The 22,452-nt window shown below is 41.4% G+C and overlaps 1 protein-coding gene across 1 annotated transcript in view; it reads right to left on the reverse strand.

The window, feature by feature from the left end:
- The window catches only part of LOC149459356 (sodium/hydrogen exchanger 2-like), an 87,017-nt gene that overhangs the window by 43,299 nt on the left and 21,266 nt on the right, over positions 1-22,452 (reverse strand). The window contains exon 2 of the mRNA XM_089681247.1: positions 16,069-16,532. Coding sequence (XP_089537373.1) covers positions 16,069-16,532 — 464 coding nt within the window. The remainder of the gene's footprint in view (positions 1-16,068; positions 16,533-22,452) is intronic.

The following is a 22,452-nucleotide window of genomic DNA, read 5'->3' on the forward strand; positions in this document are numbered from 1 at the left end:
ACATCCTGTAAGGACGTTATTCCACTGCACAGCTTGGTGTCATCTGCAAAGGCTGAAATGGGAGTTTTAATGTTGTAGGATTTAATGGAGAATGTACTAGTGCAAGGTCTTTTTAGCTCTGAAGAAGGGAGTGCATTTCCTGAAACGCATCAGTTAACCACATCAAGGGTCTCCTGCTATCTGGGACCGTTACCACTGGCTCTGTGTCTCTGTTTTTATATCTCCTTTGGTTTGTGAGTATGCACTTTTATGCATTTTAATACATTTGTTTTTTACCACAGTAATGCACGAAGAGAGTGCGCCCTTCTTTTAGTTTTCTTCACCAGTTGCATGGTCATGTTGAATGTGTAAAGGAGAGACTTGAAAGCAACGTTGGAAAGCGTCCCTACAATTTATTCTGCAGTGACCACTGTGATTTTGCTAAATTTCCAAAACCCAAAATGTACTTCCATGCTCATTTAAAAATCAAATGACCTGGCTGCTCTAGAAAGCTGAATGGGAGTAAGAGATACTGGAATAACCAGACTCCTTTGTACACACAGATCATTTCAGGGAAGAGAACAAGCAGACCATTGTATCGTTTTTTAGTGTACAGTCTTCTAAGCTCTGTAAAGTAGAGAGTATGACAGTGCTTCAGATTTAACTGCTTAGAAACAGGGATAGTAACAGGGTCAGATGCAAATTTACCACAGACCAGGTCAATTCCATTTTTTTTAAATGACAAAGACTCCAATATGTGTCCATTTCCAAAATGATGTCCAAAAGAGATTTTGAATGGATATGTCCTATATGTCCTAGTTGCGCCAAAGAAGCTTAGGGACCAAATTTTGGCCCTGAGCCAGGCACAATTTTACACAAACGTTTTGCCGCAATTCTCATACGTTTTTCACGTGACAATCGCAGAAAAATTGCACTACTTTGTGTGTGTTCAGCAGTTATCACTGCAGATAATTGCTGGTTGCATGGACAGTTGAAAATAGCTGTGGCCACAAGTGACCTGTCAACTGGCTCAGTGGCCACACCTAGCTGCTTACAGCCTCAGCAAGAATTGGAAGAATCCTGCCGCTGCAATTCGCACCGGCATAAATCATTGGTGTGAATGTAGCCTTATTCTCATGTTTTTGCCATGCAGACACATTCTAGATCTTACCAATGATTATTAAATAGAAATAACTGTGCAGAGAAGAATGGTTTCAAAGGCTTGACCTTCTCAATCAAAAGAAAATTGAGGAGTATTTTGTTAACAGATTAAGAGAGAATAAATCCATTCAGTAATATTTGTTTCTAATCCTATAATAAGCATGCACAAAAATATTATCACAATAAAAACTAAAACCTAAAGGCACCCATAGAGAGTAATTGCCTGTCATCCGATAACTACATATTTCTTTGGCTCAGATGTCAAAAATACTGCTTAGCATGCTAATAACTTCTGGCGTACTAGTAGGTTTTTTAAGTAGGTTGGAAATTTTTAATGAGGCAACCACTATTCTCAGATCTTTGTCCAGGGAGATGTACTTTGCTAAGACTTGCGGCAAATAAATACCTCTAAGGGTCCATTCACACCAGATGCAATGGGATGCATTTTTGACTGCCCTCCAACTGCATAGACAGTCCAAAATCCAGAGCATTCTATGGGTATAGCTCACACTACCGCAGTGCAGTGCAATGCAGTGAAAAAAGAATGCAGCAAACTGCAACTGTCAGCACTGCAAATACTCAGAAATGCGCACAAATGCATGTAAAAGCACCACAATGCAGTGCCATGCACATAAAATCCCAAGAAAGAAAGAGGACGGAACTGACTTCAAAGGGAATGCAAGCTTAGGAAAAATGCACCGAATATGCAAGCGAGTGTAATGTCAAATGCCCATCACTGCGCATGCAAAAACACACAGTAAACGCACAGTTGCTAGTGTGAATGGGCCCCAAGCCCAAATACAGAGCTGAAAGTGGCCCTAAAAGCTTAAAGTTTTTTGCCTTCATGCATTATATGTGTGTGCTGATGCCCCCACAGCCCCCCCCCCCCCAATACTCACCTGAGCCCCCTTCTTGAACCAGCAGTGCACAGGACCCTCGGCTGTCCCAGGTCTCGATCTCCTCATTGGCTGAGACACAGCAGCAGAAGCTATTGGCTCCCACTGCTGTCAATCACAGCCAGTAAGTCAATGAGGAAAGAGTGGGGGGCGGGGCCATGCCACGGCTTTATGTGTCTTATCGACGTTTTGAGTGGTGCTCGGGAGGGAGCATGCACCAGTGCCCCCATAGCAAGTGGCTTGCTATCTAGAACACCAGTCAAGGGGGAAGAGCCAGGAGTACCGGTGCGTAGAGCAGGTAAGTATAACATGTTTGTTTTTTGTTTTTTTTAAACAAACCTTTAATATAATTTTAAAGGTGGATAACTGATTTGTAGAGTAGGGGAGCTGGTTTGACTGCCAAAAATGACACCATCTGAATAGTGTTCACAATCCACAAATATTCTGTTAGGTAAGAAAACATTTTTTTTACATTTTTAATTAAAGGTAAAGCGTTAGAGCTTCCACATTAGTATTACTGTCTGACCCAGTTGGGTGGAATTTTCTTTTTTCTGCATCCCTGTGACACCAGGGCCAAACATTAAAGTAATGGGGGTTACTGAGAAGACGCAAATAGCAGTAAACACTTTACAGAGGTTCCATATGCCTCTGACCCTTTTCACCAGGCCAGGAATGGGTTGAAACGCTGCACATTGGAACCCAGCCACTATATAGAGAGGTAAAGATCCGACTTCAGCCTGAACGCCTCCTGGCTATCCTCCTCTGACATATTTTGCCTTGAAAACGGGGCTAAATCATAGAAAAACATGTCAGAGCAGCATAGCCAGGAGGAGTTCAGGCTGAAGTCATATGTTTACCTCTCTATACAGTGGCTGGGTTCCGGTTTGCGGTGTTTCCACCTTCTGTCTTCAGATCTGTTTCAGCTAGCCTCAATGAGTTTGTTTGAATGTCGGCATCTGATCTGTGCTTTGGACTGCAGGGGAAATTTTGCATTGCCTTGAGTGGCACTCGTTTCTGTTTATGGGTCTCAGGCCAGGAATGGGGCACAGACAGCAAAAACAACAGAGAGGGTCTAACTGTTACTCAGTTCAAGGTTCAGCTTTAATTGCCTTCTACTCGACCTAGCCCTACTGTATATGCTTGGGTGTATGAAAGTTTAACTCTATCGATGTTCAACGGTGTTTGGTACCAAGGGAAAAATTCCCATAAATGGTATCACTAGAGGTTGACTATGTCTACTCCACTGACTCTTGAGGAGGAGGACAGTCAGGACGATATGTTATGCTCAGTGAATAATAAAGTTCTTTTGAAAACAAAATAAAGAATCTAGCAGTTGTGCAGCTTGTACAAATGAAGATGGTTCCCTGCTAAATAAATAGGCTTATGTGCAGTAATATTGCACAGAATTTTGTCATCGAACATATTATAATGTATCATCCAGGACCATTGGCATGTTTTAGCAGTATAAGCTAAAAAAAAGTCTCTGTAAGCACATCATATACTTGCATATTCCTATGAGGGTATATAAATTCAACCGGAGGTAAGTCACATTCCTGTAGCTTGAGAACATATACTTAATACAACTGCAAAGAATGCAAGTAGGATGGCGATTTGATTTGTCAATTTGCAGAGAGTTTCTCTATTGAGACTAATAAGTAACCAAGGTCTCATCTGTTGGGTATTAAAAACTACAAGCAGCAAGAAGAACACTAATTGCACTACTGCTCTGATCCTTTACAGTTATCCAATTATAGAACAAAAAAATTAACTTAAGAAGGAAATGCTGATGGGAGCCAAATGAAACTTCTCTCAAGCTAAGAGTTTCAGTGTGAAACAGGTAGGACTGGTTACAAGCAGCTCTGTCCAGTGATATAGAAACATAGAAATACTGGTTGCCTATCTAATGAACAGAGGTTATGTTTAGTATGGACTTTTCTACTACTATTATGTGTTAATCTTATCATAGGCTGAAGCTGGCAGAATACCACGTTCACCTTATCTTAATCTGGAGTTGGAATATAAAAGATCTGCTTAACGCACAAAATTGGTAAAAATTCATAGAATAAGGATGTATATACACTATATAGCCAAAAGTATTGGGGCGCTTGCCTTTACACGCACATGAACTTTAATGGCATCCCAGTCTTAGTCCATAGGGTTCAATATTGAGTTGGCCCACCCTTTGCAGCTATAACAGCTTCAACTCTTCTGGGAAGGCTGTCCACAAGGTTTAGGAATGTGTCTATTTAGGAATGTTGGACCATTTTTCCAGAAGTGCAATTTTGAGATCAGGCACTGATGTTGAATGAGAAGAGTCCAGTGCTTTACACCAAGCAATCCCACGCTTTGCATTGCACTTGGTGATGTAAGGCTTGGATGCAGCTGCTCGGCCATGGAAACCCATTCCATGAAGCTCTCTACGCACTGTTGTTATGCTAATCTGAAGGCCACATGAAGTTTGGAGGTCTTTAGCTATTGACTCTGCAGACAGTTGGCGACAGTCTGTGCACTGTGCGCTTCAGCATGCGCTGACCCCGCTCTGTCATTTTACATGGCCTACCACTTTGTAGCTGAGTTTCTGTTGTTCCCAGCTGCTTCCACTTTGTTATAATACCACTAGCAGTTGACCGTGGAATATTTATTAGCAAGGAAATTTCACGGATGGACTTCTTGCACAGGTGGCAACCTATCACGGTACCACGCTTGAATTCACTGAGCTCCTGAGAGTGACCCATTCTTTCACACACGCCTAGGTGTTGATTTTACACACCTGTGGCCATGGAGGTGATTGGAACACCTGAATCCAATGATTTGGAGGGGTGTCCCAATACTTTTGGCAATATAGTGTCTATTCATTTATAAAGGTCATATGATACTTTTTAAACATTATTGCTTGGCTAAGGGCTTCAAGATTTTTGACAAGTCGTCCACCACACAATAGCAAAGGAAACGACCCGAGGATCAGAGCTTAGCGAGGAAATCTACACAGTGGGAAGCCAGAAAGGGTTACGTTATACTGCTGTGATGTACTGTTGCTTGTTAGAATTGTGATGAAAACATACCACAGCAAAGGAAAGGTAAAAAGTTATACAAATGTTTTCTTAAATTAAAAAAAAGGTTATTTGTTTCATATAGTGAATACAATGGTGAATGAAACACAGCACATAAAGTACATAAAGTGAAAGCAGTCAATGAGTTGCTGATGTTATCCAGCACACAATGTAACTATGCTGAAGTCATGGACTTCACTCGGTTTACCTTAAAGAGACCCTTTCACCAGGCTGAGGAACTTACAAGAGCAGCCCCTGTAAAAAAACAAATCTTTAATGCCGGATCACACTGGAATCCCCCAGAAAAGTACTCTATGTTCCTGTGTGGTTCCTGTGTTATTCACTGTAAAGCGATTTTCAGCCTAATCAATGAATAGGCTGAAATAGCACCAGATGGCACCAAAGGTACTGCATTCACTACTTTTAAAAACAAACTGTAACCTGATGGCATGGTACTGTGGTACTATGCAATTCGGTGCAGCGCTAAGATCATTAGTAATATCAATAAAAGTCCATAAACTAATAAATGTATAAAAACAACATATATAGGCATATATCATAAATAGTTCAAAAAGTGACTCCAGTGCTCCTAAGGTGCCAGTATAATCTTGATGAATCGGTGCTTGTGCAGTAATTGTGGTAAAAATTGTGCACTCACCAGACGTGCAATGTAATTGCGCATATAAGTATTAATCCAGATATCATCAAGATATCATCAGGGTAGGGTAGATAATGCAGTAGTTTCCCTCTGAGGATGGGATGGTGCATCAAGTGGATTCTGGGGTTTTAAATGTAGATCCAAAAGGCAGCCAGAGTTCCCCTTAAGGGCTGGATAGGTACTGCTCTCAGCTTGTGCAGGAGGCTCTCTCTCTGGTTACTGGAAATGGATCTGATGTGGGGCTTCTGAAATTCAATACTCCCTCAGGGAGTTCAGAAACAGAAATATGCCCATAGTGTAGTATTTATAAACAATTATTTATGGGGGGATAAAGTGGTAAAACGATGCATCAACAGAAAATAGCGATAAGATCAAAGTTAGCCAGGACTAACCGTCCACATATAAATATGGCCGCTGGAGCTCCACGATGCTCCAGCGGCGTGACGTCACAGCGTAATTGGCTCCTCCCATTTGCATTCTTTGTTTGGGATTACATTGACACCTGCAGCAGATCGCAGACCCAGTGTGTTTTGAATGAGGTCTGGGAAATGCACACAAAACTCTGGTTTCTGGTGTTCTGGTGTGAACAGGCCTTTAAACTTACCTCTTCAACATGCAGTGTGTTAAACTCCGCTCTCTTGAAGAGACCCAGGTGCCACTACTATCTAATACTTCCCGGTGTGTTGGATAGCATCCCCAGCTGAATGCTGTGCATCCTCCAGCAGACCCCTATGCTATGTTGCCACAGTAGTATTGTAGGGTCACCCAGCAGGGAGATATATTATCTGGCACGCCCAGAAGTGTTGGATAATAGTAGTGCCCCGATCTCTATGGGAAAGAAAAGACTGCTGAAAGCAGAGCTCCACCCTAAAGAGAAGTTCCGCTTTAAGGCCTCCTCCCCCGATCCTGTTTGTGAAATGGAGATTTTGGGGAGGAAGGGGGGCGGGTACCTGATTTTGAAAGGTACTCACTCCTGCTTACACTCTGATGGCCTAGGTCAGGGATGTCAAACTCCATTTCATTGCGGGCCGTATCAGCACTATGGTTGCCCTCAAAGGGCCGGTTGTATCTATAAGACTAGATGTCCAAAGCACCCCACCCCCCATTACATCAGATGTCAAGAATCCAGTACCCTCCCTAACATCACCGTGCACCCCATTTGGTGGCAGAGCTGGAAAGCAGAAAGTGCAGGGTCTGGAGGAGGACCAGAGGAGAGGTGCAAGGGCCACATGAAATGGCTTGGAGGTCCGATTCAGCCCGCAGGCCTTGTGTTTGACACTTGTGGCCTAGGTGGTCAGAAGCAGATGTTCTCCTCTCCCCCCCTCCCCTACAGTCTTCTGGGACATGTGACAGGTTCCAGTTGACTGCGGGATCAATCACAGTGTGCAGTGCAGCTCATGCATGAGCAGTGGCCACCCGGCTGTGACAGCTTGCGGCTTAAAAAAGCTGCTGGCGCGGGGGAGAGGATACAATGTGAAAATGGCTAGGCCAAGCACAGCACTGGATCCCGGGATAGGTGAGTGACCATTCATTAAAAGTCAGCAGCTACAGCTTTTGTAGCTGCTGACTTTTCATTTTCTGATAGGGGACTGGAGCTCCACTTGAAGAGGTATGTATAAAGCTTCATTGTTTACAAAGTGCTTCACTTATAAATTGGTGATAGGTTGCTTAATTTGAGTTCTATGTAATTCGATGCAACCAGCCCTTTATGATCTAACTGCCTCTAATTACCTCTCCCCCCAGCTTATTGCATCACCAACGACATTTAACGTCTCAAGATGTGTTTGAATTTTATTTTATTGGTGACTGCAAGAATCCTATTTGATTTTGTTTTTACATGAGACTTAGAGCCGGTTCACATACACTCACTGGCCACTTTATTAGGTACACCTTGCTAGTGCCAAGAAAATATTCCCCACACCATTACACCACCAGCCTGAACCGTTGATTTGATGGAAGGATCCATGCTTTCATGTTGTTTATGCAAAATTCTGACCCTACCATCTCAATGACACAGCAACCTGTCTGCACATTCTCCTCTAACCTCTGACATCAAAAAGGCATTTTCATCCACACATACTGCTCACTGGATATTTTCTCTTTTTCAGACCATTCTGTGTAAACCCTAGAGATGGTTGTGTGTGAAAAGCCCAGTATATCAGCAGTTTTTTAAATACTCAGACCAGCCCGTCTGGCATCAACAACTATACCACTTTCAAAGTCACTTAAATCTCCTTTCTTCCCCTTTCTGATGCTCTGTTTGAATTTCAGCAAGTCATGTTCACCACGTCTAGATGCCTAAATGCATTGAGTTGCTGCCATGTGATTGGCTGATTAGCAATTTGTGTTATCAAGCCATTGAACAGGTGTACCTAATAAAGGGGTGAGTGTATATGCAAATTGGATAAGTTTTGAACTGCGTCCAATTCACATGACATGTGAGATAACATTGCTTCCTATGGTGCCTGTTCACATATGTCCAGTGCACTGGCAGTGCGGATTGAAAAAGAGTCATGTCTGATTTCTGAGCAGTGCGGTCCAAATCAGGTGAAAATTCAGGCCCATTGACTTCCATAGGAATGCTTCTGAATTGCACATGTCCCCAGTTGTGAACTGGATAAAATCCTGACGTGATCCTTATCTAAACCTATTCTGAACCTGATCTAAACCTGATCTGACCTGCTGAACAACTACTTTGTCAATTAGCTGTGAAAACGGAGCTTCAACTCACACTGCACATGTGTGAATTACAGAGGTGAAGAGACACCAAGAAGCCAGCAATGAGTGAGAATAGTTCTGCTGCAAGGGGTTTCACATCATCAGATGCTTGACAAAAGGCACTGGGACAGGCTGGTTCAACAATCTAATATCTGCAAGAAAAACTGAAATGCTCAGTAGATAAAATGTACTAACTGCATGTATTTCAAGGTTAACCCCTTTGCTTCAAAAGTACGCAAATATGCTGCCTCTCGGCGAGTGGTCCTTGAAGCTGAGAGGCCGCATATTTGCATACCCTAACGGAAAGCTCCCGATCCCTACTTGCAATCGGAAGCTTTCCAATCTTGTGACCGCTGTGAAAGGCAATCACAGTGGTCACATGATATAAACCCACCCCATCTCCCAGCATCATAAACCTCTTAAAGGGCCAGGAGGCATGGCGTTAAAGGGATAAGGACTTGTCCACACTATCCAGCTAAAATGGGTGTGCTGTTATATGCTGTGCAGGGACTGACCCCCAACTCCATGTTTCTGTTTACCAGCTCAGAGTTGGCCTTAAGGTGTTACTAAACCCAGGACCCTGCATTCACTATATCTGGTCTCCCACAGTACACAGAACATGGAAGTGCAATTATTTTAGTAAATATAAATGGCTAAATACCTTTTCTCATCAGCAGTTAGAGAAGTCTTGTGGCTTCTATTACTGTCGGGTAGAGCACTGGTTAAAGCTTGTAGGAGGAGTTTACATTCTCACCTTGATTTCCTATGAGGCTGCAGGACCCCTGATCCTCTGTCTGGGCAGCACTGATTGGGTCTGTGAACACATGCACCCTCCCAAAATAAAAGAAAAACTTTCTAGAAATACATACCAAACTGAGCAAGTGCAGTTTGCTCCCAAGGCTCTGTTCTATCAGCACATGGATTGGGGACATTGGAAGAAGGGGAGGGTCAGAGAAGACAGGATTAAACATCCTTTTTACACAAAGCAGAGGATTAACCCCTTAGGTTCCACAATGAGTATAACAAGCACGCTTTATTGCATACAGTGCCTTGAAAAAGTATTTATACCCCTTAACATTTTCCACATTTTGTCATGTTACAACCAAAAACGTAAATGTATTTTATTGGGATTCAATATGATAGACCAACATAGCACATAATTGTGAAGTGGAAGGAAAATGAGAAATGGTTTTCAAAATTATTTACAAATAAATATCTGAAAAGTGTGGCGTGCATTTGTGTTCAGCCCCCATTACTCTGCTACCCCTAACTAAAATCTAGTGGAACCAATTGCCTTCAGAAGTCACCTAATTCGTAGAGTCAACTTGTGTATAATTTAATCTCAGTGTAAATACAGTTGTTCTGTGAAGCCCTCAGACGTTTGTTAGAGAACATTAGTGAACAAAAAGCATCATCAAGGCCAAGGAACACACCAGACAGATCAGGGATAAAGTTGTGGAGAAGGTTAAAGCAGGGTTAGGTTATAAAAAAAATATCCCAAGCTCTGAATATCTCATGGAGCACTGTTCAATCCATCATCCAAAAATGGAAAGAGTATGGCACAACTGTAAACCTACCAAGACATGGCCACCCACCTAAACTGACAGGTTGGGCAAGGAGAGCATTAATCAGAGAAGCAGTCAAGAGGCCCATGGTAACTCTGGAGGAGCTGCAGAGATCCACAGCTCAGTTGGGAGAATCTGTCCACAGGACAACTATCAGTCATGCACTCCACAAATCTGGCCTTTATGGAAGAGTGGGAAGAAGAAAGCCATTGTTGAAAGACAGCCATTTGCAGTTTGCAAAAAGCCATGTGGGGGACATAGAAAACATGTGGAAGAAGGTGCTCTGGTCAGAAGAGATCAAAATTTAACTCTTTGGCCTAACAGCAAACCGCTATGTGTGGCAGAAAACTAACACTGCACATCACTCTGAACATACCATCCCTAACATGAAACATGGTGGTGGCAGAATCATGTTGTGGGGATGCTTTTCTTCAGCAAGGACAGGGAAGCTGGTCAGAGTTGATGGGAAGATGGATGGAGCCAAATACTGGGCAATCTTAGAAGAAAATCTGATAGAGTCTGCAAAAGACTTGAGACTGGGGCAGAGGTTCACGTTCCAGCAGGACAACGACCCTAAACATACAGCCAGAGCTACAGTGGAATGGTTTAGATCAAAGCATATTAATGTGTTATAACAGCCCAGTCAAAGTCCAGACCTAAATCCAATTGAGAATCTGTGACAAGACTTGAAAATTGCTGTTCACAGATGCGCTCCATTCAATCTGACAGAGCTTGAGCTATTGTGCAAAGAAGAATGGGCAAAAATGTCACTCTCTAGATGTGCAAAGCTGGTAGAGACATCGCCAAAAAGACTTGCAGATGTAATTGCAGCGAAAGGTGGTTCTACAAAGTATTGATTCAGGGGGGCTGAATACAAATGCACGCCACACTTTTCAGATATTTGTAAAATAATTTGACCATTTTTCATTTTCCTTCCTCTTCACAATTATGTGTCACTTTGTGTTGGTCTATCACATAAAATCCCAATAAAATACATTTACGTTTTTGGTTGTAATATGACAAAATGTGGAAAATTTCAACGGGTATGAATACTTTCTCAAGGCACTGTATACAGACTGATTTTACTGTTGTGGGTTTAGTAACACTTTACCAATGTTTCCTATTCTCCAAACTGGTAGTAATTCCACAGCGACAGTAGTTAGAACTACAGTCCCTAAATTTGTTGCACGTTTCCAAAATTGGCACAAATGCTTGGCTGAATTAGGCACAGCTAGTGCAAAAGGAAACTATATTGAATGTTTTAAAGTGGGCCAAACATATCTACTATCTACAGTTAGGCTGATTTACTAAAAGAGTTGAGAATCATTACTCAAAAAATTGTGTGAATATTCACGTCAATTATCCAATCACGTAAAAAGCATCTGCACAAGATTTGATATCCAAAGTGAACAGAAATGTCCTCTCAACAAAATGGGATCATTGAAGATTTTTAACTTCTTTAGTAAATCAGCTTCATGTAATGATGTGTGAATATAAAGCACACCATGGACACATGTGGACCTACTTTGGATGAATGCAACAATTAAAGTTTTAGTTAGTGAACTTTTTTTTTCACATTTCTACTACCCTGATAACCATTTACAGAACAGAACACATATAAATGGGAAGATAATAACAGGTAAAATAAAGAGGTCAGCAAATTCAGAATTTCCTAGATCATCCTCAACAGACTTTTTATTTCCTTTGGCTAAATGTGTACATATTGACAGTTGGTAGTGCTTTAGTATTCTTGGCACAAATCCTTTACTAGACAAATACTGTACAGGAGATCTGACATGCAAAATATTGGTAATATTTAACCAAACAATCGTGTATAATCTACAGCACTATTACTGGCGCAAAGAGCAGTGGTCATGTATAAGTGAGTTTGCATTGGACATCTCTGGATATAATACAAAAAAAAGTTTTTTTTATAAGTATGTCATGCATAACACTCCATCCTAAAAAAATCTGTATGTATACTGGTAAATTAAAAAGGTTACTTTGACATTGACTAAAGCAACCCATAGATTATGCAATTTTCTTTCCCTCCTCCACAGGTCGCAGGAAAGAAAATTTCTTGATTCCCCACCACCACAGTCAGTGTTGATGAGGAAATTCTCCCCTAGCCCTATTGTGTTCCCTGTCTTCCCCACCGGAAGAACACAATGATCACTGCTGGCGGCTATAGCTGCTGGAAGAACACAATGATCAATGCTAGTGGCTATAGCTATATAAAAAATCCAACAAGCTGGTTGTACTGAGGTCCACTGATGGACCAATGGATGGATCGACTGTAGTACAAACAGCCTGCCCATAGATGGATCGAATCTCGGCTGGTTCAGAAGGGATGGTTTCGATCCATCTATGGCTGGCTTAACTGATATTTGAAACCTGAGGAACAGATCCATACATGATCATGGAGCAAAATAAACTTTTATGCTGATGTTTAGCGTCTCTTCCCTGTATATTAAGGCCTCATGGACACTGGATGTTTTTAATGCCACTCTTAGGGGCGACTGGTGTGTTTTTTTTCCTGCCTCTGAACAATGCTGCATATTAGCCGATGTGTCCATGCACACATAGGAGTTTAGAGAAGTTTACATGCAAGGGAGTTTAGAGGCAGAAAAAAACCCCCACTGATAGGAGCAGCAGAGTTTTGTCAGAAAAAAAAACGCTTGACGAGTCTAAACACACATTTAGCCCTGGTTCACATTGATGCAGTGCGGAATTTGCAGCGTTTTCTGTGCAAATTATGCACCGCATCAGAATTGCACCCCGGTGCGAACCTCTGCGGGTGTGTATGTTAAGTTAACAACACCCTGAAAGTGGTCCACAAAACGCGGTGCGATGTGCAGAATCGGATTGCATAGCTGTGAATACCCATGTGATCCGATTCTAGTGCGGAACAAAAAAAGGGTCCTGCGCGTTTTTGGTGTGGGTGCGGTGCGAATAGAGCCATATAAAATGTATGGCTCCAATTGCACCGCACACAAATCGCATGTGATTTGCACAGAAATGCAGTGCGGTTCCGGTGCGAATCACATGCGATATACTGCACCACACATATGTGAACCCAGGCTAACACTAGGCATGTTTAGAGCTTGAGCGTTAATTCATAAATTATTATTCTGGACAGTTAAATGAATTAACGCCCAAGCACTTGATGCGCCTAAACATGCGCATTTACCTGTTTAACTTTTTTTTTCACGTCAAGCTTTTTTTCTGCCAAAACACTGCTACCATAAAGAAAGGCACCTGGGAGAGATGGGCAAATCCAGTATGCATGGGACCTTATATATAAGTATCATATTTTAGCATGAAAATTCCAAAAAATCTAAAGAGGTATCATTTTAATCTGTAATGTCCCCTTTCTGTGATATAGTAACACACAGGGTCAATAGAATGTTCAGGCCAGAAAATTACAGTCATCTTATAATTATATACAGATATGATCCATTACTTAAAAAAAAAGTAAGTACAATAGCTAATGATTTAAAATAATAAATACATTTACATAGACAAAGTTGGCCAAGCAGATCCAGTGTGATCAGTATTATCAGTAATATTAGTATAAGAGTATTAGAAAGCCATTCCTTTTGAGATGTAAAGCACTAAAAGTTTGGCATTGTGTTGCAACAAATTTTATGTAGGAACTTTTTTTCCAACAGTGTTCCTGATAGTAGATCCTTTATCGTATCATACATCTTATGTCTACATGTTATCTTTTTAGTACTTCAAAATGTACTACCAGCAGGTCACCTTGTGCAGGATATGCAATATCCTAATAATATCTTAATACATGACACTACTAGTATGCTGCAGCCAGAAGGCTAAATCCTTGAATGAAGTACCAAGGACACCATTTAGCTCTATAGTGCAAATAGCTGATTATGTATGTTAACTAGTGGAAGTATTGCAGAAAAATCAAGTATTAAAACCATACTAAACTCTGGTTTAAAAATATCAATTCATGTATGTAAGTGGTTGTAAAGGCTAAACGCTTTTTTACCTTCTTGCATTCTATGCAAGAAGGTAAAAAAACCTTCTGTATGCATCAGCATCCCCAGCCCTACCAATACTTACCTAAGCCCCCTCTCAATCCAGCAATACGCTTGAGAGCCTTGGCTGTCCCGAATCTTTTTCTCCTCATTGGCTGAGACAAAGAAGTGGGAGCCATTGGCTCCAACTGCTGTCAATCACAACCAGTGAGACAATAAGGAGAAAGTGGGGGTGGGGCTAAACCACGCCTCCACTCTATGGATGCATAGTGCGGGGCTTGAGAGCTGGCACATACCAGTGTCCTCATAGCAAGCAGCTTACCATTGGAGGCAATGGTCAAGAGGAACAGCCAGGAGCACTGAGAACAAAAGAATCAAAGCTGCTCTGTCCAAAACCATTACACAGAGTAGGTAAGTATGACATGTTTGTTATTAAAAAAGCTTTAGTATTACTTTAAAATAAAAAAAGACTTTGTATTATTTTAAGCCTTTCCAAACTCCCCTTTTTTGCTGCTGTGATTGGACTTCGTGTTAGAGGGTGGCTATGTTCAGTCTCAATGGTCCCAAACATTTCTGCAGAAGCAGGGTTGCAGTGGGGAGAGAGATATGCAGGAGAAGACATGAAAGGGAGGTGCAGGCTGGAGAGGGAAGCCGCAATGTGCTATGTTGTCTGTCGTCTGACCCCTGAAGAAGTGGTATCAGTGCAGAAACTCACAGTGTGATCTATTCTACAGCCATCATCATCCAGCTTGAGAATTTGGTGGCCTGTATTGCATAGTTACATAGTTAGTCTGGCTGAAAAAAAGTCAAAAGTCCATCCAGTTCAACCATTAAAAAAAAAAAAAAGTTATAATCCTATACCTACAGTGGATCCAGAGGAAGGCAAAAAAAAAACAGCAAAGCATGATTCAATTTTCTCCTGCAGGGAAAAAAATTCCTTCCATCCATCACCATCCAGTCTGCTGAGACGGTTATCGAGCTACTTACAGGAAAGCACAAAGGAGATCTTAGTGCTTGAGTCTATGTGAACCACTGATCAATAGGAGGCATTGGGGAGCAAAATCCTGATCGGTGTGCTGTATTCTGAATAAATCCATCTAGCAGAATTGTAGATTCTGTGGCCTTCATGCGAGTTTGACCTTTGTAGTGAAGGTGAGTCTACCAGGTGAGAGTGCACCTTTGGGAATCCGGTGAAAGATTTGTGTCACCTGTGTCCAACTGATTGGATTTTCACCCAGAGCACTGATACTGTTATGAACTTTAGTGGACTTTGAGCACATTGGGGGATATTTACTAACATTGGTGCATTCAGAATCTGGGGCAGTCGTGCATGGTAGCCAATCAGCTTCTAACTTCAGCTTGTCCAATTAAGCTTTGACAATAAAACCTGGAAACTGATTGGTTTCTATACAGAGCTGCACCAGATTTTGTACCATGCAGTTTTAGTAAATAAACCCCATTATTTTGGTAACGTTTTACTGTTTATTGTATATTTTATTATTTCTTTTGTTACTTTCGCATCTTTGGTATAAGATTTGGATTATTTTTACAATACCTATGCCTGTTACAATATAGAATTTCACAATTGGTTGGATCATTTTCACAAGCGCAGTATATAGATTATTTTTGGAAAATAAGGAAATATTTATGTCATGAGCTCTCACTTTTCAGCTTGCATTTCATTGGTTTCTATTTATCTTGCATATTTCCAACACTTTACATTTGTTGTGTATACACCGCAGCCACAGGCAACACTCATTTATGAGTTGTTAGACTCCTTGACTGGTTTTCCAACAAACAATGCTATCACAATTTTTACATTACTCATGCTGTCACTGATTGTTGTACTTTACACTTTAAAAGTATAAATCCTACCTAAAAGCAGACATTGCCTGCTATTACCCTTGACCACTGAAGCTTTTTTTGTGCCCCCTCTGACTCCAATCTATACAGAAAAGATACAAAAAATGTAACCTTTATAAAACATAATTGTATACTGTTCTAAAACTAAAAAATGATATCCAAAATCAATTTACTTACCACAGTGATAGCATCATTCAACAAGGACTCCCCAAATACTAAAATGTACAGTTGTTCATTGACGTGGATATTTTCAAAAACAGCCAAAACTGCGACTGGATCTACAGCCGAGATTAAGCTACCAAATAGTAAGCACTGTAGCAATGAAATGTTTAACAGGCCAAAGGCTTCTATTTGACATATTCCAAAAAGCGATATCCCAATTCCAATGGCGTTCCAAAGTGTTCCTACCACTGCGTACCAGAATATTGTGCCCACATTGTCAAAGAAAGGGCGTGTGGGGAGAAAGTACCCTGCGTCCAGCACAATCGGAGGGAGAAGATACAGGAAAAAGACATCAGTCTTCATCGCTGGAGGAGACTTTTCATTTACTGCAAATATAATCCCACCAAGAAGTAATCCAACCAAGATAAGGAGACAGCTCTCCGGGACTATTGTAGGCAGCTTGTGGTAAAGATGGAATCCTGTGCAACAAAAAGAAAAGTCCTATGTTAACAGTTTTCAAATACAGGTTTTCAAAACTAATCACAGAAAAATTAATGAATGTGTCCATGTTATAATGATACAAAATTCTGGTTGAAAAAAAAATTATTATTAAGTGTTCTTGCATGGCAAGACCACTTACTGTCATCTCACATATATATTCTTATTATTATAGCCAAATTTACCACCCTAACTCCCACAGTTTTTACACTACATAGACAGTAATATACCGAAACGTGCGGATTGTTCCCGATTGGTGTGCTATTACTTTGTGGAACATTTTGCCGAATGGTTCACGAAATATCGGCCTTTTTTTGGTGAAATTGGTCCCATAGGAATGAATGGCAGAATGTTCAAAACTAGAGTGGGAGCTGACAAAACCTAGAGTGTGAGCTGAAAAATCAGGACATGATTTCTAAACTGCCATCACTCCCTCATTTTCAAGCCCACCTACACAAATCTTAAATCAAAACTTTCAGCTATCACTGCTCGCACTACAAATGTCCATGGCTAAGCCATAGTCCTGATAGTTTTCACAATATGACCATTTGTTTGCAACTCAGGCCACCCATTGACATTCATTGAAACTCCACTCTAGCCACCTCAAATTTGAAGGGAAATTTCTAAAATGCAACTGTGCCTTCATTTTTAATCTTTCAGAGACATACTATGCATAAAAATGTAGGTCTGGGTCTTGTGATTCTCACAATATAATAGCTCTTTGGGGTAGGATTTATAATTTTTAAACTACAACCATTTGAAGATGGCAACCGCCAGTGAAGTGAGCAAGTTGGAGCAGTTTGTTTTTAACCGCTCTTCTCTGCCCTTGCTGTAGAGTGAGTTGCCATAGGAACCTAGGTGTGTAAGCAGGCAGCTGAGTGACAAGCCACTCCACCCAGTTACTCCGCCCACTCCAGTTGTAGACTACTGGTGGAGACAAGAACACTTCACACAATTTCCCCAGAAATTATATCTTTTCTAGTTCAATATATATTATTATTCAAGTATCTCAACTCAAAAAAGTGCATTCTTTTGCTTTCAGCCTCCTCCACATCTCCAAATTCCTCTTTTTTGTTGCTGTGACCTCCTATTGTAATGGCTACGTTTTTTCTTCATGATCCCACTGTATGTATGCCACCCTCTCTTACTCATTTCCAAAATGGGCTACGGGATTTCTAGTTTGCATAGAGCAGTGCACATGACTGCAACTAATGTGCACTGTTTGTTGCAAACAAAGGGAAGTGAGGAGGAAAAGGAGATGCTCAGGATTTTACAGCAGATATTACAAGGGAGTAGCAAAACACAGTAAGAAATTATTTAATGAAAAAACAGATTACAGGGCAATTAGGGGTGGATGTGCTTGGAATATTTTGTAGAATAAGAAAATTAGTGGTGCACCAAAATTTAAATTCTGGTGCCGAAACCGATACCGAAAATTTAGAATGCACGTGGCCGAAAACCGAAACTGAAATGACTGTGTATGTGGGGGTGGGGAGGCTAAAATTTTTGGGGAGATTTTTTTTAACTTTAATGTGTATTTTTATTTTTTTTTTAACTTACGATTTTCTTGCCCTATGTGACAGCATATGAGTGACAGGTCCTCTTTGTAGGGGGGAGGGCAGTGTGTGCTAGGAGGGGGCAGGAGACAAGCAGTGTATACAGTGAGGGAGCAGTGTATACACTCAGGTTCCCTCACTGGCTGCCGCTATGTTACTGCCGGTAATTACATTTAAAAACTGGCAGTGACATTTAATGGTATCTCACTATATACACTGCTCCTCTTCTGCCATTCTCTGCTGCTCCCCATATGCAGTACACGCAGCCCCCTATTGGCACCTGTATCGGCTAAATGTTCCTATCGGCAAAATGCTGATAGGGCTATTTTCGGCCAATATGTTTCAGCCTCTAAATTTTCCTAAAGAAAATAGTTTTGTGTCATGTTGGAGAAAAGCACTGTCCTTAAAATCAGATATATACTGTATGTGACAAGACTTTTTGAAAAGTTGAAAACATTATTGCGCATCTGCTTCTGTTCTGCAGATAATGAGATTCTCATTCACTTTAAAAATCCTTTGAAAATGTGTGTCCAGTGGGTGGGACTCTCCTAAATATAATCACAGGCTATAAGTTTCGGGAGTCTAACTCCCTTCCTCAGCAGAAATCACAACCATCTGGCTTCCCATGACTTTACTGAGGGCACCGAATGCAGCAGAAATCACAACCATCTGGCTTCCCATGACTTTACTGAGGGCACCGAATGCAGCAGAAATCACAACCATCTGGCTTCCCATGACTTTACTGAGGGCACCGAATGCAGCAGAAATCACAACCATCTGACTTCCCATGACTTTACTGAGAGCACCGAATGCAGCAGAAATCACAACCATCTGCCTTCCCATGACTTTACTGAGAGCACCGAATGCAGCAGATATCACAACCATCTGACTTCCCATGGCTTTACTGAGGGCACCAAATGCAGCAGAAATCACAACCATCTGAGTTCCCATGACTTTACTGAGGGCACCGAATGCAGCAGAAATCACAACCATCTGAGTTCCCATGAATTTACTGAGGGCACCGAATGCAGCAGAAATCACAACCATCTGCCTTCCCATGACTTTACTGAGGGCACCGAATGCAGCAGAAATCACAACCATCTGCCTTCCCATGACTTTACTGAGGGCACCAAATGCAGGAGAAATCACAACCATCTGGCTTCCCATGACTTTACTGAGGGCACCGAATACAGCAGAAATCTTAACCATCTGAATTTCCATGACTTTACTGAGGGCACCGAATGCAGCAGAAATCACAACCATCTGAGTTCCCATGACTTTACTGAGGGCACCGAATGCAGCAGAAATCACAACCATCTGAATTCCCATGACTTTACGGAGGGCACCAAATGCAGGAGAAATCACAACCATCTGAATTCCAATGACTTTTCTGAGGGCACCGAATGCAGCAGAAATTACATCCATCTGAGTTCCCATGACTTTACTGAGGGCACCGAATGCAGGAGAAATCACAACCATCTAAATTCCCATGACTTTACTGAGGGCACCGAATGCAGCAGAAATCACAACCATCTGAATTCCCATGACTTTACTGAGGGCACCGAATGCAGCAGAAATCACAACCATCTGAATTCCCATGGCTTTACGGAGGGCACCAAATGCAGGAGAAATCACAACCATCTGAATTCCAATTACTTTTCTGAGGGCACCGAATGCAGCAGAAATTACATCCATCTGAGTTCCCATGACTTTACTGAGGGCACCGAATGCAGGAGAAATCACAACCATCTAAATTCCCATGACTTTACTGAGGGCACCGAATGCAGCAGAAATCACAACCATCTGAGTTCCCATGACTTTACTGAGGGCACCAAATGCAGCAGAAATCTGTAGAGATGCTATCAACTTATAGTATGTTCTAGTCAGCTGTATGGATTACAGTTTGGGTTGAGTAAAGGCTGTTCACAGAAAATGTTCACTTTGCAAGGTGAATGCTAGTAAATACAATTTACTTTGAATACCCAATCATATGTGAAATGGTTGGTTGAATAAAGTGAATACGACTTTACCTTAATAGTAAAGCTCAGTAAACATTAACTTTGCTACATAAATAGTGTCTACTCTTTTAGGCTCCATTCACACTACTGCTTTGCGATTTTCAGTGTGATTGGCTGCATTTTTGCATATTCTATGCGGCCAAGTTGCACTGTAAATCACACCAAAGTAGCACAGGAACCTTTTCCAAAATTGCACTATGCTGAGTCACATTGATTTGAATAGGCAACATTGAATATAATGTGTTTTGCCTTGTCATGCAATTCTGTGCGACTCAAGTCACATCAGAAGTCACACTAGTGTGAACCAGCATTTAGTAAATCAATCCCAGTGTGCCAAATACACTGTAGATCTTAAATGAACAAAATGCACTTACTAGGTTTAGCATCTGTATGATCATACTGTCACACCTCCCGTCTTTCAGAGATGAGAAAGAGTCACTTATTACCATAAAGTACGTAGACCAAGGACACCCCTCTGCTATGCCCCTGGTACTAAAAGCATCAATAATTAAAACATAGAAAATAATTGGTTAATCCCACAGCTGCATTTTTTTACCACTATGTTTCCTTTATATTGGCTTTTCAAAACAACAAATGCAACACTTTAGAGGCTGGGTAAAATGTTTAACCACTTGCCCTCCTGAGGATTTACCCTCCTTTCTGACCAGGCCATTTTTTGTGTTACGGCGCTGCATTACTTTAACTGACAATTGGGCAGTCATGCAATGCTGCACCCAAATTAAATGTACGCCTTTTTTTCCCACGAATAGAGCTTTCTTTCAGTGGTATTTGATTGCCTGTGTGTCTTTTATTTTTTACGCTATAAAAATAAAAGGCCGACAATTTTGAGAAAAAAAATTTTTTTTTTACTTTTTGCTATTAAACATATCCAGTAATAAAAAATTAAAAATCAAATTTCATCATAGATTTAGGCCAAAATGTATTCTGCTACATGTCTTTGCTAAAAAAAAATCCCAATCCGTGTAAATTAATTGGTTTATGTGAAAGTTATAGCGTTTACAAATGGCAGTAAATATACTGGCATTTTTTTTTCTACTAGTAATGGTGGCAATCAGTGACTTATAGCAGGACTGCGGGACTGTGGCGGATATTTTGACACTGGGGGGAACTGACTTGGTGTCACTGACATCCCCAGTGACACCAATATGGTGGCACTGACACTGTACTAATGGCACTGGGCAGGAAGGGGTTAACATGAGGGACGATCAAAGGGTTAACTGAGTGCTGGGTGTATTTTACTATGGGGTGGTGTCTGTGTGCTTCACTGTAAGCACACTGCTTTGGATGGCTGTGCTGTGCACAGCCATCCATTCCAAGACAGTGTGCCCGAGCTGACAGGGAGGAGAACTGTTCATAAACAAAACAGTTCTCCTCCCCATCGGAGATCCGCAGTAGTCACCAGGCGACCAGCAAGTAATCACCACCTGGGACCCGGTGATTGACAGCCATGGCCGTAAATGGCGGCGTGGGTAGAGTGCGTGTGTGCCTTGCGCACGTCTCCTACCCAGAAATGCAAAATCATATATATATATATATATACATGATTTTGCATACCCCTGCCGCTCTGTAGCAGCATTTCTGCTATAGGGCGGTCGGGAAGACGTTAATGTTGTATTACACCTTTGTTAGTGTATTTTTTAACATAGGCCTAATCATTAGACCAAAAAGAGAGACAGCTGAGGATGAAAGAGGGATCCGAGGACTTGGTTCCAAAAGAAGGGCAGTTGGGAGATATGTGTGGTATGGCAATCTAAGCTGCCTAGACAGACTCTAGGCTTCAAATTTCGGTTAACAGTGTCACCTCCATCAAATACATGGAGAGTCAGCTGGGGTAATGTACTCCAAAAAGGTAGTCTCCATCATTCATGCTCAGTTGTGTGTTTAAATCATGTTCTTCAAAAAAATTGTTTTCAGTGTTCAAATAATATTTCTTACTGCTCCCTAAACACCAAACTTTTTTTGCCCTCATTAGAAAAACCTAAAATAGGTTTTTTCCTCAAAAAGAGGATCTTTACCCTAGAAAGAAAAAAATAAAAGACAGCAGCTATGAATACTGTAACCTCTGACTTTTAAAAAAAGGACACTTTCCTGTCTAAGGATCCAGCACTGGCCTCACCCAAGCCAGTTCTTCACTGGTCCTCGAGTCATCGGCACTAGCACGTTCACTCCTTGCGGCTTCACAACCAGCTTCCCACTGCGCATGCAAGCTTCACTGTCCTTTTTGAATAGTCTTGCAGCCTTCTGAGACTTGTGACATGTCCAGGGGCGGACTGACCAATTGGAAACTCAGGCACTGCCCGAGGGCC

Source organism: Staurois parvus, unplaced genomic scaffold (genome assembly GCF_062004578.1).
Source record: "Staurois parvus isolate SC_StPar_1 unplaced genomic scaffold, SC_StPar_1.0 ptg000262l, whole genome shotgun sequence".
NCBI lineage: Eukaryota > Metazoa > Chordata > Amphibia > Anura > Ranidae > Staurois > Staurois parvus.